This window comes from Kogia breviceps, chromosome 5, assembly GCF_026419965.1.
Source record: "Kogia breviceps isolate mKogBre1 chromosome 5, mKogBre1 haplotype 1, whole genome shotgun sequence".
NCBI classification, from domain to species: domain Eukaryota; kingdom Metazoa; phylum Chordata; class Mammalia; order Artiodactyla; family Physeteridae; genus Kogia; species Kogia breviceps.
The window spans coordinates 81,329,149-81,354,422 of record NC_081314.1 but is presented as its reverse complement, the minus strand read 5'-3'; the positions used below and the strand labels follow the sequence as shown (position 1 = coordinate 81,354,422).

General features: G+C 49.2%; 1 protein-coding gene across 8 annotated transcripts in view; it reads right to left on the bottom strand.

The window, feature by feature from the left end:
* The window catches only part of MYLK (myosin light chain kinase), a 281,962-nt gene that overhangs the window by 30,837 nt on the left and 225,851 nt on the right, over nucleotides 1-25,274 (bottom strand). For all 8 annotated transcript variants that reach the window (XM_067034429.1, XM_059064332.2, XM_067034430.1 and 5 more), the window contains 7 exons: nucleotides 24,104-24,154; nucleotides 23,206-23,333; nucleotides 21,084-21,237; nucleotides 12,740-13,042; nucleotides 5,051-5,083; nucleotides 4,860-4,953; nucleotides 3,101-3,304 (listed from right to left, as the gene is read on the bottom strand). In XM_067034429.1, coding sequence (XP_066890530.1) covers nucleotides 3,101-3,304; nucleotides 4,860-4,953; nucleotides 5,051-5,083; nucleotides 12,740-13,042; nucleotides 21,084-21,237; nucleotides 23,206-23,333; nucleotides 24,104-24,154 — 967 coding nt within the window. The remainder of the gene's footprint in view (nucleotides 1-3,100; nucleotides 3,305-4,859; nucleotides 4,954-5,050; nucleotides 5,084-12,739; nucleotides 13,043-21,083; nucleotides 21,238-23,205; nucleotides 23,334-24,103; nucleotides 24,155-25,274) is intronic.

The window sequence follows — 25,274 nt, the reverse complement described above, 5'->3', positions numbered from 1 at the left end:
GCACATCTGCTTCAGTGCTCAGGGGCCCACCAGCACTTGGAATGTCCCAAAAGGACCAGCCCTGACTCCAGGCCCGGAGCCTGAAGGAACTCCTGTATCAGAGCAACACTGCTACAACAATAGGGGCTTGTCCCATAATCGGACGTCAGAAAGGCTGAAGACACATTAATTCTGGTCTCTCACTGTATCTGAGGCGGCTGATCTGAAGGCTGGGACCGTGCAATACATTTTCATTTTTCTGTATCACCAGAGATTGTCCTTCTCTTAATCTCAGTCTCCACCAAACAAGGAGAAGAGCAAATCGTACTGCTGAAAGCCAACCTCTGCCTGCTCAGTGGCCAGGTCTGTTTAAGCTGGAAGAGAGGTACAGGCTGAGTATGAATCTGCTCCTTCTTCTTTGGTCGAGTTCCTATCAAGGGGCAAGCTCCTTACCCCAAGTGCAGGAGAATCATCTGGCATCTGTGAATGTAAGACTCCTGTCCACGGGGGAGGCGTGGGGTGGAGGGATGAAAGCCAGACCAGCTGAAGCCCTCGTACGTTTTCTCCCAACATTTTCCATCCAGCTTGCCAACTCCCAATTCCAAGCTAAGTATGGTATTCTGCCCACTGGTGCTGCCGTCCAGCCTCACCCAGGCTTGGCTGCCTCCTACCCGCTCCTGCACCTTCTCACGAGCTTGCTCAAGGTTTAACTTCCAAAGATAAGACATTTCTTCACATATCCCCACACGCCCACGCTGCCTGGACCAAGCGACCTGTTCTACAATAAATGTGAAAGGCTGCAGCCCACAGGGCTATTGTGAGGGTATAATGAGTGAGGCCATGGACATGGGCTAAATCTTTCCTAGAAGTGGGGAGGGAAGTTTGAATTCGGGGCTGAAAACTGATTCTAAGAGACGAAGGAAGATTTTCTTTGAATCTCTGTAACAGTTCCACAGAAGTGCAGAATTTTAGAACCAAAAGGGAGTCTAATCCAAATACCTCTCCTTGCTGAAAGGATTTAATAATTACAACATCACAGCTCGACAGTCATAGAAGCTGACCCCAGGTTTCCTGAATAGTAGGATTTGTTCCACACAACCGGTTGGGTGTTAAAGTGCTCACAAAATAATTTTAAGTGGAAAAAAGACCAGGATACAGAAAAAGTCAATGCATCATACTCCTAAGAATAACTCGCAATTATACAGCCTGTGCCTGACACATGTTATTCCATCTAATCCCCACATTATACACGAGATGGTTTATAGCCTCCTTTTACAGATCATAAATCTAATGATTGGCACAGTTGGGCAGCTTATTCAAGGTCGTCAACAAGAGGCAGAGCAGGGGATGAAGTGAGGTTTCTCAGACTCAAGTCTGTCTCTTAACCACGACTGCCTTTCCTGAGGAACACAAACTGAAAGGAAACAGCAAAGGTTCACGGAGTGAGGGGAGTCACTCTTCAAACTGGGGATGCCTCACTGGCTTCACCAGTCCCAGGAGAGAACACCGAGATGTTGGCAGAGTCCTCTCCGAAGGGCTGAGATCCCTGAAGCTCGGGATGAGCAGTTCAAGGATGCTGGCGGCAATTTCAGAATATTGCTAAAACTTTCAAATGCGCACCCCGTTTGATCCACTGCTCCCACACTTCTGGGAATTTACCCTACAGATGTACAGAGGCATAGTGTAAAGCTGTATGTACAAGGTTATAAACACTGCCTTTTTGCAAAAGCCAAAGCCTGGAAACCATCCAAAACCCTATCAAAAGAAGACGAATAACCTGTGGTCTATGCATACGCTGAGATCCCAGGGAGCAGGGAGAGTGAGGAAGCCCCCTGGCTACTGATGTGGGCCTCTCTCCAAGATACACTGTTGAATGGAAAGAAGCCAAGTATAGAATATTGAGTGAAACTTGTCTTTGGGTTAAAAGGTGGGAAGTATGTGTATATATATATATGTGTGTGTGTGTGTGTGTGTGTGTGTGTGTGTGTGTGTGTGTACATACATATATGTATATATTTATATATTCATATGAATTTTATATATATATAATATATACTTGCATTTTCATAAAGAAACTTTGGAAGGACACAGACAAAACCAACAAAATTGGTTACCAGTGGTGCTGAGGCAGGGTAGGAACAGGGTAGATGGGAGACAGGGGTAGGAATGGGACTTCTCATTGTGTATTTTCTTATATTTTTTGATATGATTGTATCATATACTTTAAAAATTCAGATTAAAAAAGGAAAATAAATACTTAAAAAATACACACTATGGAGCATGTCTGGCTTTCTGACTCCAGTATGTTTGTGTGTGTGTGTGTGTGTGTGTGTGTGTGTGTATGTGTGCGTGTGTGTGTATGTTTATATGTGTGTGTATGTTTATATCTGTGTGTGTGTATGTATGTTTGTGTGTGTGTGTGTGTGTGTGTGTGTGCACATGCAGACCAGCACTCAGAGGGGAGAGAGCTGGAGGACTGGGACTCGAAGAAACAATGGAGTCCAGGAAAGCCTTGGCTGGACGTCCTCTGGTCATCCCCCTGCCTCTGTACAGCCCAGCTCAGAAAGTGCTACTCTTTGGTGAGTGAGAGGTCAAGAGAGAACAAACCAGCGTGGACCAGGGGCACACAGAGCAGAGCAGGAGGACGGGAGCGAGGCTTACACTCCTGCATTCTGAGCTCCCAGCCCTGGGCCCCCTTCTCTCTCACAGGCTGGTCGGGAAGTGGCCCTGTCCCCCCTCTTCTGCTATAAAGCCACCTCTAGGTCAGAATGCCCTGAATGAAACCAAGGAGCCAAGGGGTAGCCCTGAGCCTTCCACAGGGAGGTGAGGGTGAGAAGGGGGCAGGGGTCCTCAAAGACCTGCCAGTGTGTTCTGGAGAGGAGCAGAGCGGGGGCTGGCGGGCAGTGGGTCAGGGCCAGCACCATGCACAGACGGACTGTCCCCGGTGGTCAGCACCCGGCCACACGGGCTGCCGAGTGTCGTGCATATCACACCCTGGTCCACAGTGCTCTCCATCTTGGGGCTGAGGGTGGCAGCGGGACAGTGTATGTGGTGGGGGGGGGGTCACACAAGGGGATCCCAGGCCCATGGCTCCTGGGCCGCCCTGCAGCAGGACACTCACATTTCCAGGACCATGACGATGTTGGCCTTCTCTTCGAAGGCATCCACACACTGGACCAGCTTGGGGTGGTGGAGGCAGTTCATGATGCTGATCTCCTGCCGGATGTTCTCTTTCTCTTTTGCTGAATATGCCTTGAAGAATTTCCCTGCCCAGATTTTTCCAGTTTTCTTTTCTACAAGTCGAAAGACCTGTCCAAATTTCCCACTGTGAATGAAAGGAGGAGAGAAAAAGCAATTTAGCCCAGCTTTCCACTGAACTGGGATTGGCAAGTGATGGACGGTGGGACCCATCTGGCCTCCCTCTTTTTCTAAATAAAGTTTTACTGGAAAACAGCCATGCCCATTTGTGCCCAGATTGTCTGTGGCTGCTTCTGGATTTCAGTAGCAGAGCAGTCGTTGCAGCATAAACCAAATGGCCCACAAACCCTAATTATAATTATAATTATAATAATCATTATTTATTATTATAATTATAATAATCATTATTTATTATTATAATATAATTAATAATTATTATAATTATAATAATCATTATTTATTATTATAATATAATTAATATATTAATATAATATAATTAATATAAAATACTATAAATAAATAATATAATAAATAAAAAATAAATAATATAATATAATATTATTTATAATTATAATTATTAATTATTATAATTGTAATTATTATCTGGCCCTTTACAGAAAAAGTTCGCCAGTCCCTGCTCTAGGTCAGTGAAGCACACTGCTGATGCTGAAAAACCTACTCTCCATCATTTGTCAATGTCAGCCCGGGTCTGGCCCCGCAACCCTCCCCTAACTCTGTCCAGTCTTGCAGTTCCTTTAGGACTGTCATCTCCTTGGGCTGAGGACTCAATCTTGGCGACAGACTTCTTTCCCTCTCCCCCATGAAATGACCCATGACGTCAGGTTGGGGAAGTCCTCCCCAAGTACCGAGAATTTCTGAGTGGTTGCCTGCCTTCCACGCCTTTCCAGTACCGGGGCCCTGGAGACAGCCTAGCAAGGCCCCTGCTTCCCACTGTGGGGATGGCAGTGGTGGCATTCCGCTGACACCACTCCCGCCCCAGCGCAGGGTCCTCGTTCTTCAGGACTGCGATGAGGTTGGTGTCACTCCTTTATTGGACAGAAACCCTCCGGAAATAAGAGCTGAGCCCCATTCCTCTCTCTGCCACCTCCCCTCCTCCTCCAGGGATAGTCAGTGGGCGACAGGCAGCCCTGGGTGCCGCTGCTGGTGGGCACAGCCTGGCTGTGCCGAGGGCCGAGGGTTGCGGTCTGAGTCCATTGGTGTCTCCGCAGCCCAGGGAAGAGCCTGAGCAGAGACTGTGGACCGAGTTCACAAAGCGAGGGGCGATGACAGGAGGTGCATGTCAAGGGGGCGCGTTCTCCTGAAGCACTAGAGCTACAACTGCTGAACGGCGAGCATGGATCAAAGGGAAGGGATCCTAAAGATGGGCCGGGCCAGACCCGCTGCCCTGGGTTATGTCCTATGTGCGGGGTGGATTGCGGAGGAGGACGGGCCTGCTCAAGCTTGCGGAGGGAGCCCGGGGCACAGCAGCTCCGAAGAGAGCCCTGGCCGGGTGATGCTTTCACGGGTGCCGACAGGCCAAGCCCTCCCGGTTCCGCAGGAACCTCCGTCTGGGGAGTTGGCAGAACCCAGGGAAGGACAGGAAGAGGAAGCAGGGAACTTAACCTCGGGGTCTGCGCCACCCTCACCCTGGGCTCCGGAAGGGTGCTTCCCACTCCACTTACGATCCTAGTCTCTCTTCGATGTCGTAGAAGTCAGACACTTTCTGGTCAGTATTGACCGCGACGGTCCGGTAATCGACCTCGGGCTCCTTTTCATCTGCAGGGTGGGGGTCGGGGTGAGCATGAGCCATCAGACCCCTCACTCACCCCCCTCCACCCCTCAAGTCTTCCCGAGGACGGGGGACAGCACTCACCATCATCTGACACCTCCACTTCATCCTTCGGCTCTAGGGGGAGAGAGGGTGTGGGTGATTAGTAATGAAGGCCCACTGACAGCAAAGCATGCCGGGGGCCCTGTCAGACTGCAGCCTTCCCAGGCACAAGACCACCAAGCCCAGAGCTCTGGGCATCACTACAGGGTCAGTGGGTCCACGCTGCAACAGGGCCACGTATACACCGGCAGGCGCTGGCCTCCTCACCCCACCCAGCCCCTCCTCTGCCAGCTCTCCCCTCCATCCACTCCCCTCTAGCCTTGAGGTCCCCTAGACATGCCCTTCTTCACATCCTTTCTAGTCTCTGTGAGTTTCAGAACCTACACACAACTACGACAGTCCCTTTCTGCTCCAACTCAAAAGTCGGCAACTTATAATTGCTACTAGTGTCAAATCCATTTGTCCATTTGCTGAGAACTTTTTCTGGAATTCCAGCTAGGTACCAGTTATTTTGCCAGTGATCATGGGTGTACAAAACAAAATACAGATGGCATGATCTCTCCTCCTTTCTTGGAGCTTATATATAATTTCGTTGGAGAGGCAAAAACACATATCCTTGAAATATCCATTACGAGTGTTATATAATCAAGCACATGATATCGCAGTACAAACTGAGTAGACAATGGAGGAAGGTGACACAAGTTGGGCAAGTATAAAGTCAGTGCAATTAGTCTAGGAAGAAGGAGCCCTTGAGTTGTGTCTTAAAGGGAATGATGCAACACAGCGAGGAGGTGGGTGACGTCATGCAGGAAGCCAGCGGGTGTTTATGGGTATGGCAAGGAGGGACGTGAGCAGCCCACCCTGGCCGTTCACACAGATGTTTCAGTAGTGGATGGGGGGGTCGTGAGGGGACAGGCTGGTGGCCAGAGGAATACAACCACTTCAGAAGTCCAGGCTTTCCTTTGCTTTGGTATAATTAGTCCCTAAAGAGCCACTGTGGCTTCTTGACCTTAGCCAAGTGCCTTTCCCTTCCTAGACCTCAGTTTCCTCATCTGTAAAAGGAAAGCACTGTATTTCTGGGTGGTTTCTCGGGTCCTTGGCTAGCCCTGGATGCCATGCTTTGTGATGTGCTAGATGCTGCTCAGCCATGATGTGGGCTGTGTCCCGTCTGACAGCGGGAACCAAGAGAGGCTTCCTGAAGAGGTAGAAAGACCTGAGGAAGCCAGAGAGGGAGGCCAAGGATTTCTAAAGTGTGTGTGTGTGTGTGTGTGTGTGTGTGTGTGTGTGTGTGTGAACAACTGGGAGAAAGGGTGTGATTTGCTGAAGCTCCCAGCAGAGCAAGACTGAGGACGGCAGACGGAAGGAAGGCCAGAGCGGATGGGGTGGAGGGCTTGGTCAGACATTGCCCAGCGAGGAGGGCTTGTGTGGGAGCGAGCCCAGCTCCGTGTGCTTCGCAAGTGGAATGCTGGCGGTGAAGGTGTGGGTCGGGGACCAGGTGCAGCTTGAAACTGTAGACAGTGAGCCTCTCTGTTAGGCTGAGGGCAGAACAAATTACTGAAACCTAAGCAGGCAACCTGAGAGAAGTCACACAGTTCCCATGCAAGATAAGTACCCCTTGCTGGAAAAGAGTTTTGAGAGAGTTTAGAAGCATGTGACCAGGAACGAGAGAGGCTATGATTTATTTAGAGTTCTTAAAATGCTGTTGATGAAGTTTAATTTTAAAAAACCAACACAAGTGGGATTGGGAGGAATATTTGTCACAGAAAGGAAAATGCCATGGAAAAATAAAAAAGGATAAGATCGACGGGGACTCTCAGATTGGTGGTGGGGTTCACAGATACTGTCGGGATGTGAGTATAACTGATCAAGTCTTCTAAATCACAGATTTGAGAGTTGATAGCGACACCGTCAAATTCATGGATGACCAAAATGTACTTGAGAGAAACACACCTGGAAGGTAGTAATGGAGCCATGTGTTCAGGGAGAATTGAATCATTCAGACTTTCAGCATGACAAGCTCTAGGGTATCTAGTGAGAGAACCAAAAGTGGGAGCCCCATTCCTCAACCAACTGCTCTGGCCAACAGAATGCTGTCACTGGGGACGTGCACCGGCTGCAAACAGGTATTATTACTCTGCCCTTGGTAGAGCCTGGGGTCATGTGACCCTAGAACCCTGGCTGTTGGCGCTGAGAAAGTCTCAGTGGAGCTGGAGGAGGTATGCGCCATTGAAAGGAAGAGCTGCCATGCAAAGACAATCAGAAAAGGTTAGGCCTCTCTGGTTGGGAAAGAAGCCTAAAGCAGACATGATAAAAAACAAAAAAAATCACAATAGCCAAGGGTGAGATGAGGGTTACGAACTTTCACCAACGAATGAATACTATAACGTGGGAGAACAATTTAGCGTTATGCCTTACATAGGAGGAAGGCTGTAGGCATATGGAAATCACATCTCAAGAGCCACCGTAAGAACGATAAATAGGTTCAAGAGATGTTTAGGTTAGTTCAACAATGGTATTTCAAACAGGGATTTAAGGAAAGCAAGAGATTCAAGTCAATTCAACAATCATTAACTGAGCACTTGTGGATGCCAGTCACTGGATGGGGCCTTAGAGACAAAATATTAATGATAATAACCACATTTAGTGTCAGGGAGGCCCCATCGTCCTGATCCGTGGTGCCCCAGCTGAGACAGTGGTTTGACCTCTCCTGACCTTTGTGTCCCCATGCCACATATCCTGGTGTAGAATGAGCAACAGGATGAGAGAGTACAGAGAGACGGGCTTTCCTGGCCTGGAATCTCTCGGAGGAACTGTCTGTCCTCTCCTCGTGAAGGGGCAGCAGCAGCGCTGTGAGCCCATGAGGGGCTTTCCAGTGACCTGTTTCCCGGAGGCATCTTCCATGTGGCCCTGAAAGGGCATGCAGTTCTAGAACTGGCCTCTCCCCATCTCTTTGACACCAGTTAGAAATGGAGCTAGCCTTCTTGCCCTCATCTCAAATACCACACCTAACCTCGCCTCCTGCCTCTCTCCTTAGCAGTCAACATGCAGAGTGCCTTCCTGGTACCACGGCTGTGGGGTCCAGCTCAATCCCAGGGAACCCAGGCCCCTGCCTCTGGCTCACTGTCACACTGCAACCCTTCCTCTGTGTGGAACTCGGACCAAGGCTCCAGGCTGAGACACTTCCCTTTCCTCCTTTTCCTTCTCATCCTGTCTCCACTCTATTTGGAAGGGAAATGGCCACGAGAGGAGGAACCCCAGAGGTGTGGGGGAAAGACCACAATTCAATTAGCCAAGCTCTCTGAGCATAAAGGGGTAGTAATGAGAGAGGTGGCCACGTGGTGTCCATCTTTCCGTTCAGGAAGGAGCTAAATTGCAGTAGAAAGGACTTCAACGAAATACTTTAAAAAAAAATCCACTCGGAAAGAGCTGTGAGATCCAAGAGCTAAGTGGAAGAACTATTTGGAAGATGGTTCCGAGATTATTTCTGCAGGCAGATAACACCATCCCCCTGGAGTGGTGTTTCGGGGAGGATCGGCTGAGCGCTCTGGCCGTCACGTGGCACGTGTCTAGCCGACTCCCTGGACAGAGCGGTCCCTTCGCACGGCGGAGGGCTGCTGGGCGCCCAGCGGACACTAGAGGGCGCCCGCGCCCCGGGGAGGGCAGCCGCGGCAGCTCAGGGTGAGCGGTTGATTTCCGCTGCTTCTCTAGGGGCTCTGCATCTCTACCCTACCCTGCAAGCAGCCTCTATCACAGCTGTTTGCGAACAACTATATAGACTAGAACAGATTAGGATTAGGAGCAAGGACAGAGTGGATTTCAGAGTTAGAGTTGAGTATGGTGGGAGTGGAGATCCAGACCTGGTTGGGATGGGAGAGAGCGGCTGCGTTGGGTGGGAGGGGGAAGGGGAGGTGCTCCTTTACTCAGGTTTGGGAAGACGAGGAGGGGAGCTGTCAGGTTAGGGTTCCTAGTCTGAGGGGGCGGGGGCTCTGGCATAAGGAGGCCACAGAGCTGGGTGGAGACCTACATGCTATGCTGTGTCCTCCACCGTATCCCTAGCGCCCAGGCAGCACCTGGAACACAGGAGGGGCACCGGACACACTGGGTGGGTGAATGCAGAGTGAGGGCGGGGATGGAACTGAGAGGTCCGGATGAAGCCAAAAACTGAAGTTGCTGAGGCAGAGGCTGGAGGGGCCGTGGTGGAGGTGGGGAAGGTGAGTGCCAACATTAGCTGCGCTTAGAGGGGGGAGGGTTAATTGGCACTGCCTTTTTATGACCACCAGACCCCAAGGGCTCACAGAAGTGATCTACTATAATCACATCCTTCTTCTACACATGTGCACACACACACACATACACCCTCCACTTTTCTGAGAGCCATTGCACTTTTAAAGAGGAGAGAGATGATCAACCCAGGCTATAACTGACAGGCTTCTGAGCCGTCCACAGAGAGCTTCACTTGGGAGCCACACCTCCTTACCCTCACCCTCCCATCCCCCCCTTCATCCTCTGCCCCTCAGAGGATATTCTGTGCTGTTCTACCCCTTCCCCCGCCCCCCCACCCACCAGGGACAAGCCAGCTAGACCTGGGGGTGGGAGCATCTTCCAGCCTGGAAGCCCTGGGTGGCCTGGACCCCTCCTCTGGATTGCAGGCAATTTCAACATTTCCCTTTGTCTGCTCTCAGCCAGGATGGGCCCCAGGAAGAGAATCTGAGGACCACAGAAGGGGGTTCAGCTGGCCTCAGGCAAGAAGGGAGAGGCCATCTGCCTGGAGCCAAGTGGTCCCAGCCCCTCCTCTCCATAGACCATCCTTACAGCCCTGGAAGCTGCTGTCCCGGCCTCCTAAGAGCCACAGGTGCAGCTCCTGTGGCCTCTGGTCCTCTGTGTGGGGCTCAACAGGTATTCTACAGTCTCTCCTGGTACATGCCATAAAAGACCTGGAAGTTTTCCCTTCCAGCTAACGCACATCTCACTGCCATGTTACCCCTTTTCTGTCACTTTTCTAAGAAGTTAGGAGTCATCTTCTTGGACAAAGTGATATGCTAAAAACATGCAGACTGGAGCCTGGCTGCCTCTCCTGGCCCCGCCCACTCTAACCAGTGTGCTTCCCATTCTGCTCATGTCAAAGGGCGGCGGATGGCGGTTTTGTTACTCCTTCTCCCAGAAGGCATTTGTGAGCGGCCAGTGGGCAGGAGCCCCATGAAACTGCAAAGAGGTCTGGCAGGGCTCTCTCGGGCCGGGCTCCACAGTCCACGCTGCCACAGCACACTGTGGCTCTCAGAGAGACCTGCCCTCTGAGGATCTCTAGGGCTCACTGGGCAAAGGCCCCCAAGACAGGGCTGCACAGGCAAAATTGTAACTTTGGTGCGTTTTCCACTGGCAACCTCCAAACTTTCTTTCTGGAGCCCTCATTTAATTTGAAGGTAAAGTTTAGTTTCTGTTTTATGCCTAAATTTTGAAACTAAAGAGGGGTATCAAACTGTAATGACAGTTTCCATACGTATGATGCCTCTGGCTATATGGTGATTTCAGGACCTGCGCCCTGTCCAGCTCCTGGTCCTTTAGTCATCTCTCTACCTCACATCTTACAGCTCTCTTTTCTCCCAGAAGTCTTTCACTTGTTTTCCCTCCACTCTCCTCCCTGCCCCCAACCTTGCCTCCATCTTAAATTCACAGCACTCGTTTTCTTCTCTTCACATGAAACTTCTTGAAGTAACATTCCATACTCCTGGCCTCTTCTTCCATTTATTCCTTAGCCCCAGGCCAACCATTTTCCACCCTGTGGAAACGCTATGGACTTTGCTCTCAAAGATCACGGCTTATCAAAGGGCTGAATCCAAAGATCTTGCATCCTCATCTCTTTCCTCTTTGCCACTCGCTGCTTCCATGTTTCTGCAACACAGCTCCAGCCTCCCCTTGGTTCTCTCCCCTCCCAGTCCTTTCCCCTGGTCGCGCAGGCTCCTTCATTTCTGTATCAGTGTAGACTTTCTTTACCCCTCCTCCCCCACTCCGTGAACTTACTAATGCCCATGTCTTCAATCACCAATTAAATAGTGAAGACCCCTTCCAAACCTGTGGCTTGAGCTTAAACCTTTCTCCTGAGCTCTGGATTCAACCATCTAACAGTCTGAAGACACCTCCCCATGGATATCCCTCAGACACCTCAACTCAACAGGACTGAAACCAGAACTTTCACCTTCTCTGGGACTCCCTGCTATCTCACCTCCAAGTCACAGGGAGGCAGCCTGGCCTCCTCCATTAGTTTAACCAATGGAGCTCAGGCTCAGGGTCAGACAGCTCTGAGTTCAAGCTTCAACACGCCATTTCCAAGCTCTGTGACCTTGGGCAACTAGCTTCACTCCTCTAAACCTCAGTTCCCCTATCTGTAAAGTGGGGGTAATAACAGTATCTACATCGTTGAGTTAGATGCGTGACATAATGTACGTAAAGTGCTTAATGCATGGTTAGCATACAGCAAGGGTTTAATATATGTTAGCCACCATGAATCATAATAATCAACCTCTAAATGGCTCTTGAACTTGTCTTTAGTTGCCCAAGCTGGGACCTGGGAGTAATCTTAGACTCTTCTAACTTTTGCCTTGAATTCTCTGCCCCAGAAGTCATCAGGAATGGTCAATTCCACCTCCTAAGGAGCCCTTTCTATACCTCTTCCGGACTACACCACAGAGGCTCAACCGGTATTTCACTGACTCCAATCTCATCCCCCTAGTCCACTTCAGTGCTTCTCGAACTTTCAAGTGTATATGAATCCATGGGGGGTGAGGGTGGAAAATGTTAAAATGAAGGTTCAGAAGGGACTAGGGAAGTGGGGGGCAGAGAGTCTGCATTTCTAACAGGCTCCCAGAATCCCAAGACTAGTGGTCCAGACCACCCCTTGAGTTGCAAAGGTCTATTCTTCCTCTAACTCTCTTTCTAAAAAAACAGATCTAACTGCATCAAGCCCCTGCCTGAAAACCTTTGATGAACTCACAATTTTACCCACACTGTCTTTTTTTGTGTTGCTTCCTCCTGTTCTGTCTCACACAGCATATGCCCTGGCCACACACAAGAGTCTCAAAATGCCATGCATTTCTACCACTTTGTACCTTTGCTCACGCTGTTCCCTCTGCGAGGAATGCCTCTCCCAATCTGCCCTACCTCTTGGAATCCTATTCCTTTTCCCAAGACTCAGCATAAGTATTACGTCTAGGAAGTCCTTCCCAACCTTCATGGCAAAATTATTCATGCTTTCTGCTGTGTCTCCGCAATTTGTTTATACTGGCCTAATAGGATGCAGCCCATCTCATTATAGTTAGCTGTCCTCCTTGTTAGATTTTATGCTCCCAATCTTATTGGTCTTCCCTGACACTGAGTTCACCCTCAAATATGAGTGCAAGAGAGGAGGAAGCTGGATGAGTGGGTAGGGCAAGATGTTGAAACTGTAGGTCTACCTGAGCTCCCGCCTTCCAGGACTGTGCTCCTGATTAACACACCATCACCCCTGCTGGAAGTGTACCGAAACCGGTGGTTCAATACTTTTTGAAGGATCATAGGTACCTCTTTTAGAGTATGGATCAGCATCACCACATTGGAAATCAAGACCCCAAAAGACTCTGCCAGCCATCAGTGATGTCTTGTCAGTTCCCTTGTACCCGTCTCAGTTCAGTCTTCTATACACACAAGGTAAGTCATGCACATTTATCTCAAGCCAGTGATGAAAGGAAGGCAGCCTACCCTCAGGTTTCTCTCCCACCACTGTGAGTTCAGACTCCTGGCTCGGCTCACTGGTTCCATAGACGTTGATTGCGCGCACACGGAATTTATACTCTCGGTCAGGCAGCAGGTCCTGGATGTTAAAAGAGGTGCTGCGGCACGTGGCTAGTTCCTTCCACTTCTTGTCCGCCGAGTCCCAGATCTCGACGCTGTAGGACTGTACAGCGCTGCCCCCATCGTACGAGGAGCCGTACCAGGACAGGGTCAGCGAGGAGCTGCGGATGTCAGAGGCACAAGGCGTGCCGGCCGGGGGGTCCGGCTTGTCTGGGGAGACAGAAGCACAACGTCACCCAACTCTGCAGGACTGCAGGGAGAGAAGTTCTTTAATTTGCTCTGTCATGAGGGAGAAGCCTGGAGAACAGGAGCTGCGATCCCTGGTCCTGGCTCTCCTTCCCTCATCCACATGGTCACACCTATGTACACACCTGCCTATATGGAAAGCCCCACAAATACCGATTTGCTCAGAAAAAAACTCTTTTTTGGCTAGTTTCCAGTCTACAAGTCATGATTTCCTGTGCTTTGCCCAAGTCATAAACATATTTCTCAGTGTAAACAGATCTAGGAAGCTGCCCAGGAGGCGTGGACTGCTTCCCATAAAAAATATGCTTTGAGAGAGAGTTCAGTGTGTGTGTGTGTGTGTGTGTGTGTGTGTGTGTGTGTGTGTGTGTGTGTGTGTGTGTGTCCTTCAGGCCTGAGGTCAGTGACCTGTGACATAACCAGGGGTCAGTCTCCACTTTCTCTGGGACCTGGGAAACACCTGCCCCGCTGAGAGTCTGTACGGCACAGTGAGCTCTGGAGTCACACACTGGGTTTGAATACAGCTCTGTGTTCATTCATTACTTGTTAACCTCTCTGTGCCAGAGAGTTTCCTCATCTGTAAAATATGCATGATAATAGCACTGGATCACAAGGTTGTTGTGAGATGTTCTTAGAGAAGCGTCTTGTTTGAGTAGCCTTTACTGTCATCATTATTGCAGAAGTTTATTTCTAACTTTATAATATATAAAAAATTACTCCTACCCTCTCTCTGTCATCCTCCTAGGACTGGTATAAAATGAGATAATAGAATTTCAAAGCAAACCACAGTAGCAAATCACAATCATCCCTGACTGAGGGTCAGAAAATGAGCTGAGGACACAAACTAGGAGCGGCCCTTTGGTCTGGCCGCCTTCCCATTCAGACCAGTAATGCTAAGAACCAGTAACACTGCCAACTTCAAGGCAAATCACGGTAGTCAGTGTGTTCATTAATGAGCTTCTTTAGTTTTGCTGATTTTTGGCAGGTGCTCATCTGAACAGAATTCTATTTTTCAGATTTAGTCTCTGTAGGTGGTTGGTTTAGTTACAGATACCAGTGTTCACTAAGCCTTCATCTCCTCCAAGACAATCTGAGTCCTAGAGCTCCCCAAACTAGCAATTAAAAGCCATGTTTTTGGGGCTTCCCTGGTGGCGCAGTGGTTGAGAGTCCGCCTGCCGATGCAGGGGACACGGGTTCGTGCCCTGGTCCGGGAAGATCCCACGTGCCGCGGAGCGGCTGGGCCCATGAGCCATGGCCGCTGAGCCTGCGCGTCCGGAGCCTGTGCTCCGCAACAGGAGAGCCCACAACAGTGAGAGGCACGCGTACCGCAAAAAAAAAAAAAAGCCATGTTTTATGCTCTGAATTTATAAGCTATGTGAATTCCAGCTAATTCCTTAACTTCCAGTACAACTTTGTCTTTTTCATTTGGAAAATGGGGTTAATATATATCTACCTCTTAGGGGTTTTGCAAGCATCAAATAAGCAAACCCAGGTAAAGTACTTGATTCCTACTCTCCTCCCCCTCAGCAAGGAAGGAAGGCCAAAGAAAATCCCTGCAAATGACTTAAGCATATTGAGAAGATAAAGAATGTTCTGCCTGTGTGTGTGTGTCCATGTATACATATACATAAACACATACACATACATACACATACACCTATACATACATATACATACACACACAAACACATACACATATACCTATACACACATCCACATCCATATATACATATACACATCCATATTCATTTTCCCCCCTCCCCCAAGCCCCGCTGCTTCTACATCCAGCCAAGGACGCACTGGCCGGAAGCCATCCATACCCAGCAACCTCAGCCTGGGTTGACTCGCCCTGGAATGACTCTGGGACTGTGACAGCCACTCCCCACCGGTGGCAGTCACTCTGGAGGCCTCCTATGATGGAACCACTTTCACTGGTTGCTCAATATGTTCTCTTAGAAAAACTGTTCTGAAAGATACATTGGTCTTTTTAGAAATATCTCTGGTGTTGGCTAAGATGTTTATTACTCTAAACTCTCTTACAGGCAAGTGGTTCAAATCCTCTCAAGACCCAGCTAAGGAAGTAAAAAGGCCTAAAGAAAGATGAAAGACAGACTCCCTGCCTCCCTCCCTCAAAGGAAATGCCTGGAAAACTTCTGACTGGACACGTTTAATGTCCTGTAGTTTGAGATGACGAATACAGATACACTCCACTGACTGATATTCTCCCCTCCTGCTTTGGTCAAGAAAAGAAAACTTTGAGAAATGGGTATTTTAGAAAAGGTACTATTAATCCCCTACCCTGTTCCAAATTTAGTCTCTTGGCTAAAAGAGAGAGAACTGACACAGGACATATGTCACTGCCTGCAGCATGAGAGAAGATGCAAAGTTTGGGGAGGGTGGCTTTAATTCAAAGTGAAACCTCAATGCTTTCAAGGAATTTGATGCCATATTAAGGAGTTCAGAACAGATGCAAGTCTGAAGTCATAGGAGATTAGGAGTCCCCACCCGCATGCCTGCCCTTGGAGCCATGGGCTGAGCCTGATGTTTTCTGTTCTTTCCAAACTACGGAGCTCCACATGGAGGTTGGATGAGCTGGGAACGAAAACCCTCAGGACAGAATAGACGTCCTCAGAACAGCCTGCTCTCCAGGCCAAAGAAACAGACGCACTCAGTCTGGGAGGGAGGCCTGGGCATGGCCTGGCAAAGGCCAGGCGGGCTCAGTATCTGGGGCCCTGAGCTCCGTGATTCCTTGGAATTCTTTCATGGCTCCCTGGAGACTTGACTAGCAGAATAGGAAATGCTGAGTCTAAAGGAAGGGGCTCCGATGGCACCAGTTCCAGGATTTTCTCTTCAGCAAATGTTCTCACTCTTGGGAAAACGGAGGATCTCATCTCTACTGCTTCTCTGGAGTAACTGTGCTGGCAGTCTCTGCGTGCCTGTGTGTTTGAAGATGGTCTGTAACTCGGCCTAACCCCACCTGGGCCTCCCTTCACTGGCACCTCAGCAGCCACCTGCAGCTTTTAGAGAATGGCAGGGCTGCAAGGGCCCCCAGGTTATCTACCTGGGTAATCCCAGCCCTTTGGGATTAGGCAAGGCACTTTGCTTACCAAGAATACCCAGCTGGCCAGAGACAGAGCCAAAAGGAGATTCTAAAAGGTCTCTGAACCCTCACTCCAGGGGCCTGTTATTTTCCCAGCTATCAGGCTGAATAAGATCAAGAATGCATCTTGCTTAAGCCCAAGCCAAGCATTACGATGAGAAATCTCCTGCCCTTAAAAATCAGGCAACTTCCAAGCTCAGATAGTATTGGGGGATTACTGGGTATCTGGGGTTCTCTCTGCTTTGTTTTTCTCCTTTAAAGGTATGCAGAGTGGCCTGTTTTTCTTGTGTTGCATGAAGGACTTCATCTGGGTCCAGCTGCTCTCTCCTGCCCGAGAGGCCCCTCCCTCACCCTTCCGAGGCTGAGATGGGAGGCCCACTCGTAGGCAGAGGCCCTCTGAGCATCACAAATCCCTCCCTGCACTGTCTTTTTAACATATAATAATAATAATAGTAAGCCTTCAAAATAGCTAAACATCACTCATTTAAAGTAACTGAAGGAAAGGCTAATTTTTTAAATGAATTTATGTATTTTTAAAATTTTTTAAAATAAATTTATTTATTTATTTTTGGCTGTGTTGGGTCTTCGTTCTGTGCGTGGGCTTTCTCCGGTTGTGGCGAGTGGGGGCCACTCTTCATCGCGGTGCACGGGCCTCTCACTGTCGAGGCCTCTCCCGTTGTGGAGCACAGGCTCCAGACGCGCAGGCTCAGTAGTTGTGGCTCACGGGCCCAGCCGCTCCGCGGCATGTGGGATCTTCCCGGACTGGGGCACGAACCCGTGTGCCCTGCACTGGCAGGCGGATTCTTAACCACTGCGCCACCAGGGAAGCCCTGTATTTATTTTTTAACTTTTGTCTGTGTTGGGTCTTCGTTGCTGTGCCCGGGCTTTTCTCTAGTTGTGGCAAGCGGGGGCTACTCTTCCTTGCGGTGCGCGGACTTCCCATTGCGGTAGCTTCTCTTGTTGCGGGGCACAGGCTGTAGGCACGCGGGCTTCAGTAGTTGTAGCTCGTGGGCTCTAGAGCACAGACTCAGTAGTTGTGGCACACGGGCTTAGTTGCTCCACGGCATGTGGGATCTTCCCGGACCAGGGCTCGAACCTGTGTTCCCTACGTTGGCAGGTGGGTTCTTAACCACTGCACCACCAGGGAAGCCCAAGGAAAGGCTAATTTTTATCATCATTAAAAAAAATAGGAGGGCTTCCCTGGTGGCACAGTGGTTGAGAATCCGCCTGCCGATGCAGGGTACACGGGTTCGTGCCCCGGTCCGGGAAGATCCCACATGCTGTGGAGTGGCTGGGCCCGTGGGCCATGGCTGCTGAGCCTGTGCGTCTGGAGCCTGTGCTCCGCAACGGGAGAAGCCACAACAGTGAGAGGCCCGCGTACCACCAAAAAAAAAATAATAGGAGACAGAGACTATCTGAAAAGAAGGGGGTACTTTAAAAACATACAAGAAAAGAAGTTTACCACTAATTAGTAGAAGTTGTGCTAAACTGGCCTTATTTAGCTGGCTTACAAATGGGTGCTTCCAAAGTGCTTGAAACTGTCTGGAGCAGGCCAAACTCCTGTTTCATCTCATTTACATTTTACATCTACTTAATCAACCCTTATCAGATAATACACTGATGTCCCTAGAGACATGCAGGTAAACCTGGGCTTAATCCAGATTTACTGTGGACTGATTCTAAATCCACAGGCTCTGAATGAATGTGGATTTGCTGTATCCATCAACATGAGTCCTCATTTTATTGAGCAATTCTATTCTTAGCTGTCCAAGGGGGAAGCAGACAGAAAGCCCTTCCCCTCCATTCCATTCCCCTCCCAGGACGGCATTTAACATGCTGCTCCTGCCAGCTGGCGGACAGCCACGCCAATGGCCCTGTCAGCACTGGCCGAGGAGAATGAGAAACTCAACCATAAAAGGCCACAAGTGCAGCCCGTATGGTGGTGATGGGGGAGGGGAGCGGGTGGCACCGTGGGGAGCATGGGAGCAGGGGGCACTGGTCACAGAAAAGCAGTTCCATGGACTTGACCCTAAAGTTCCCCCAGCAGGAGCAGATGAGAGAGAACACCAAGGAAAACTGGAAACCGCTGCCAGCTGACGGGTGGGGCGTGGTACCAAATCAATACTTCAGGTTCTGGTCTAAGTGGAAAGGCGAACTGGATCACTAGCACCAATCCCCCGCCCGCAAAGTGTTCCTGACTCCAGGAGGAGACAATTAAAATAAGCATCCGGAGTCACCACAGAAGGGTCTCTCCTGTCTTTTATAGATGAGAAACCTATTCCCTGAGCCTCTGGTCCACTGGCCTTCCCAGAGATAAAACTCCTGACCTAAGGAAACTAAAGAAAGGGGACAGATCAAAGAACACCAGGTGAAATCCAAAAATGGGCAGAAGGCCTAAATAGACCTTTCTCCAAAGAAGATATACAGATTGCCAACAAACACATGAAAGGATGCTCAACATCATTAATCATTAGAGAAATGCAAATCAAAACTACAGTGAGATATCATCTCACACCAGTCAGAATGGCCATCATCCAAAAAATCTACAAACAATAAATGCTGGAGAGGGTGTGGAGAAAAGGGAACCCTCTTGCACTGTTGGTGGGAATGTAAATTGATACAGCCACTATGGAGAACGGTATGGACGTTCCTTAGAAAACTAAAAATAGGGCTTCCGTGGTGGCACAGTGGTTGAGAGTCCGCCTGCTGATGCAGGGGACACGGGTTCATGCCCCGGTCCGGGAAGATCCCACATGCCGCGGAGCGGCTGGGCCCGTGAGCCATGGCTGCTGAGCCTGCGCGTCCGGAGCCTGTGCTCCGCAACGGGAGAGGCCGCAACAGTGAGAGGACCGCGTACCGCAAAACAAACAAACAAACAAACAAAAAAACACCTATAAATAGAGCTACCATACGACCCAGCAATCCCACTACTGGGCATATACCCTGAGAAAACCATAATTCAAAAAGAGTCATGTACCAGAATGTCCATTGCATTTCTATTTACAATAGCCAGGACATGGAAGCAACCTAAGTGTCCATCGACAGATGAATGGATAAAGAAGATGTGGCACACATATACAATGGAATATTACTCAGCCATAAAAAAGAAATGAAATTGAGTTATTTGTAGCGAGGTGGATGGACCTAGAGTCTGTCATACAGAGTGAAGTAAGTCAGAAAGAGAAAAACAAATACCATATGCTAACACGTATACATGGAATCTAAAAAAAAAAAAAGGTCATGAAGAACCTAGGCGCAGGATGGCAATAAAGACGCAGACCTATTAGAGAATGGACTTGAGGACACAGGGAGGGGGAAGGGTAAGCTGGGACGAAGTGAGAGAGTGGCAGGGACATATATACACTACCAAACGTAAAATAGATAGCTAGTGGGAAGCAGCCTCATAGCACAGGGAGATCAGCTCGGTGCTTTGTGACCACCTAGAGGGGTGGGATAGGGAGGGTGGGAGGGAGACGCAAGAGGGAAGAGATATGGGGACATATGTGTATGTATAGCTGATTCACTTTGTTATAAAGCAGAAACTAACACACCATTGTAAAGCAATTATACTCCAATAAAGATGTTAACAAAAAAAAAAGAACACCAGGTGAAAGGCTTTCGTGTGCACCACGTATGAAGGGCCACAAGTGCTCTAGGACCAGCCTGCTGTCCGGCTCTGCTGCTCCTGCTGTCCCGAATGCCTGCCACGTGCGGGGGCGGTGGGCTGAGCATGACAGAGAGTGGGAGGCCCGTTAGGAAGCTAGTTTGATGTTTCAGGAGAGAGTTGACCAGGGCATGAAAAACACAGTGATTGAGATGGAGAGGAAAAAGTGACCTTGACCATCAGTCTGGAGACAGACTCTGAACTCAATCCTGGGATATAGGTGATAAGAAAAAGGGAGTGGATTGGGGATTAGGAGGGCAAGGTGACCTCAGAAGAGTAGTCCCAGAAGACTAATGGGGCCTGGGGGTGAGGCTACAGGGAGTTGAAGATTGTTGCCAGGGAGGTGAAGAAGGAGACTCAGAGGAGAGACTGGCTCTTTCAGAGGGTTTGGCCGTGAAGAGAGAGCAGGAGAAAGATGCTAGGGTGGCCAGAGTGAGACGAGATACTGCAGGAGTTATGCGTGCCTGTGCGCATGGCGAAGATGGGAGAGTCCTGGCAACATTTATGGGAGAAACTGGGGAGAAGTTGAAGAGAATGGGGGTGGCGGGGGTTGGAGCCCTCAAGAGCCTGGGGTCCGGAGCACAGGAGAAAGGTGGCCAACACCCAGAGCCTGGAGGGTGGAGTCAGCACGGGGACAGATAGAGAGACGCCTGCAGATGTAGGACCACCAAGCTAAGCAAGTTCATGCCTGATGCCTCCTATTTCTCAGGGAGGCCAGTGGCCAAGGCCTGCAGGGTAGGGGGGTCTCGAGGAATGGCTATCACAGGGTGTGCGAGAGGGCACTGACCAGCACTGACGCCTTGGCTGAGCCTGGACATTGACAGAGCCCAGCACTGAGTCTGCAGATGGATGTGGTCTCTCTGCCGTGCCCCAGACTCAGGCAGAGCGGCAGTGAAGTTGAAAGGCAGCACTGATTCAAGGTGAGGGTTTGCGAGGGGACCGGGGTTGGGGGCGGGCAGTGGACGAGGGGGAGAAGGGGTCAGAGGGGCTAGCCAGAGAGAGCTGGAGTGGTAGAGCTCAGAGTCTGGCTAGAAAGGGAAACTGGGAGGGGCTTCCTAGGAAGAGGAAAACGCCGTGTGTGCAAGGTCTGGGATTCTCAACAAACATGAAGGGCAGCAACCGTGTGAGAGCAGGGAGAAAGGGATTCTGGGGGCAGAGGAAACATGTGCTGAAGGAGTGGCCTCGGGAGATGCGGCCTGGAAGTCCATCATCCCGCCTTCCCTACACCCCATCCCCAGACTCACCCACAACGGTGAGGTTGACCTGGGCCTGCCTGCTGCCCAGCCTGTTCTCCACCAGCAGAGTGTAGCAGCCACAGTGTTCCTGGCGTGCGGCACGGATGGTGAGCTTGCTGCCATTCTCACTGTTCTCCACCTTGATGTTCTCACTCTCCTGGATCTGGGACAGAGAGTGGGGCAGGCACTGGAGACTTGAGCCAGAAAGGAAGGGGGCTCTGACCCACACTCCTCACCCCTGGGGATGTGGATACAGCTGCCCGGGCTGTGTGGGGCTGGTCTTGTCTGGACTCTGAGCTTCCCCCTAAGCAGGGAAGACCTCCTAAGGTCTAGACTCTGAGCTTCCCCCTCTCCTGCATCCAGAGCCAAGCTGCCCTGACAGGGTCCAGATCTGAGACAAGCAGGGAGGGTGCTGAGCAGGCTCTGGTGGTCGGGAGTGAGCTGTCACTCTCTGCTCCAGACTGGAAATGGGGTACATTCCAGCCCCCTCCACTGTTCTGGGATAGGATGGTGGGAGAACACATTTGATCAAAGTCACTTACAAAGCCCAACCAGTGGGTTCTGACCTCTTCTGTGCTGTCAAATACCATAGTCACCAGCCAGATGTGGCTATTCAAATTCTAGTTGAGTGGCAAATAATCCAAATGTCCATCAACGGATGAACAGATAAACAAAATGTGGTACATCCAGAAAATGGAATATTATTTGGCCATAAAAAAGGAATAAAATATTGGTTCATGTTATATCATGGATGTGCCCTGAAAATATAACGCTAAGTGAAAAAACCCAGACACAAAAGAACACATATTGTATGATTCCATTTATATGAAATGCCCAGAATAGGCAAATCCAAAGAGACAGAAAGCAGGTTAGAGATTGCCAGGGTCTGGGGGAAGGGGAGAAATGACTACTAATGGGTCTGGGGTTTCTTTTCGAGGTGATAAAAATGTTCTGGAATTAGAAAATTGTTATGGTTGCCCAACCTTGTGAATATATGTACACTTTAAAAGGATGAATTTTATGGTGTGTGAATTATATCTCAACAAAGCTGTTATAACAATTTTTAATTAATTGAAGTGTAAAATTCAGTTCCTCAGTTGCACTAGTCATACTTCACGTATTCAATAGCCACATATGCTTAGTGGCTGCTCTACTGGATAACAGACATAGTACAATTACATCACTACAGAAAGTTCTGTTGGATGGAGCTGGGACTTGTCTCCGAAGAGGGTTGAGATTCCATCTTACTTCAGACACCACTAGCCCAGACAAAACCCAGGCAAACATGCTTTGGGATAAGGCCAGCTTCTCCTCTTCATCTTTTGAGTCCAACCCTTCTTTCTTCCCCAGTACCAGCCTCCCACCTCTGGGCCTTAGGACAATTTGAATGGGTTGGAAATAGAGCAATAGAGGTTTCAGAAGAAGTCATCACACCTTCTGTAGAGGTCCTGATCCAGGGCCATCCTGCTGGTCTGGGGCCCCTGCTGATCAGGCACATGGACACACACTACCAACGTGGGATCGGAAAAATAGCCAGGCTCCCCAGGTTTCTCTAAAAGGAACTGGTTGTTCGGAAATTCAAACGTTTTCCTGTAGGACTGTTGTTATAAATGGAAGTTAGATTTCTGGGTCAGTAAGCCAAAATTCTGTTTAACGTACAATTTATCTACTCAAATACTCAGGTGCGCTTTTATCTCTCCAGCACGTGGTTAAGTTTAAGTGGTTGCCACAGATAGGGTTCAGTGAGCTGGCACAGAATCACAGACAGCTCGAGAGTCTGAGAGGTCATTTAGGTCACTGGTTCGATTTTCCTGACTCCAAGTAGAATTCTAGACAGAGATACCAAAATCAGGTGGGGGCCATAGGTGGTTTCTGTTTTTTCCTTCATACTCTTCTCTATCACACAACTTGTCTACAAAACAGGCATTCTTGCTAGATGTAGAAGAAAAGGTTGTTAAGAGCTCAGATTTGGTGGGTGGGTGACAGGGGTGTGAGGGGCTCTCCCATTTCTCAGGCCCCTGTGATGAACAGTGATGCTGCCCTTCATCACAGGTCTTCTCACCCCTTTAGGCCCAGAGCTGCTCTGGAACTTGTGTGGGTTGTTCTCGGGCCACTGCCCTCTGTTACTGACCTGCTTTCGGAACTTCATCCAGGTGCAGGTGATGGGCTGGGTGCCGGCCACTTTACCAAACAGCTCCACAGGCTCTCCTGCTCGCACCTTTTGGTCCTCAGGAAACTGGATGATCTGAGGGGGCATGGCTGGGGGAGGACAAGGGAGAGAGTGAGCTCCGAGGAGGAGGGAGCCTCAGACATTCTAATCTCATTCGACGCTGCCAGCCACATTGGTCTGTTGATCCTCTCTCACCTTCCGGAACCTTCAGGGTAAGACTGAGCAATGAGCACTGCTTCAGATGCCTGGGCTGACGGACCTGCTAGGTTTGTTGGTCTCTTGATCCTGATTCCCTCAGAAGTGACCCACACAATTTACAAGGCATGATTCTCTGCTTGTTGGTTGCTCTGGAATTTGTGCCTTACCCTAATTTTTTGAATCTGTGACCTTACTCCTTTATTAGTTACAAAGCATCTTGCCTTCTAACCTCCAGCTCACCCTGGCTGACAGGCTCAATATGGTTCACATCCTCAAATGTCTTTCCATGGAAAACAGACAGGGCTTCCTATAACAGGGACATACAGAGCAGAGCATGAAAGCAGCACAGAGTGGATTTTCTCTGTAAGGGGCAGACTGGAGGACAGAGTGGTGAGCAGGATTTCACAGAAGGGACGGGAAAGTCACCAGTATCGTGTGATGCTGTCCATACCAGGGAAGCAGGAGAAAAGGCAAGTAGTGGAAGACGGTGGGGGACCAAGGTGTACAGAGACTCTTGGGGAAATTTCAGCCTGAATAATGCAGAGCTTGAATCGGGGAGCGGGGTGGGACCACATCCCCAGTGGTCAGTCTAGCAGAGCACAGGGTAAACCCCTCATGGCAGATGACTCCCTCGCCCGCAAATGTTGCTGTGACCAATTACCTGCCTTCGGAGGGGTCTTGGGGGCAGGTTTCTTTTTCACAGTTGCATCACCTGAAACAAAGAAGTTCACAGGTTATTTTCTGTTATGATTATTATTTTTTTACAAGGCTCCTGAATCCTAGGAGGGCATAGTCTTATCCACTGGCCCCTCATCCAGATAAAGCCCTCCCTTGAATATGTCTTTCTGGAGACCTTGCAGTCTCACATGGACAACCTCATGAGCGAATGAATATCACTTCTCAACAGGGCCTCTGGAGGGGTCCCTGGAGCCTCCAGGGAGATAAAAACTCTGAAAAATGCTTATGCTTCCATTGTCCATTTCAACGATGATAACCCCAAACTCACTAACTCTTCTCTTACCCTAACTTTCAGGAAACTCATAAGGGAAATTATGTCAGATAAACTGACTAAATTTAGTCCTTGGTGTGGATCCAAGGGTCTCAGGCTTCCTTTGGGTCACAGACTGTGGACTGTGGCTTTTATTTTTTTTAATGTTTGTTGAATGTATCAATGAATGAACAAACAAATGAATGAACCAACCAATGGTCTCCTTCATTCTTACCCCCCCATCCTCCAAATAACTCACATAAGAAAAATGAGCCAAACAGACCAGTTTTGCTGCACAAACCTGTTCATTTGTCTAAATAGCAATATGGTGAATACATAAAAATATCCTCAGCTACCTTCACAGCTTATTTTCATATTTCTTTCAGGTCTTTGTTCAAAAGTCATCTAACATACTTACCCAAGTGATATGAAAATGTACATGCACACAGACACCTGTATATGAATGTTTGTAGTGGGTTTATTTGTGATTGCCAAAAACTAGAAGTTATCCAAATGTCCTTCAAATGGAGAATGAATGAACTGTGGTACATTCATACAAGGAAATACCACTCATCAATAAAAAGGAACAAACTTCTGATATACACAACATGAATGAATCTCAATGATTCATCTTTCTCTTCTGCTAAAAGAAGCCAGACTCAAAGGCTGTGTACTGTATAATTCTATTTGTAGGACGTTTTAGAAAAGGCAACACTGTAGGGACAGAGAAAAGATGGGTGGGGAGGGGTTGACTACTAAGGGGCATAGGACATATTTTAAGGTGTAGAAACCATATCTTGGTCGTGGTGGTAGTTACAGGACTATATGCATTTGTCAAGAACTG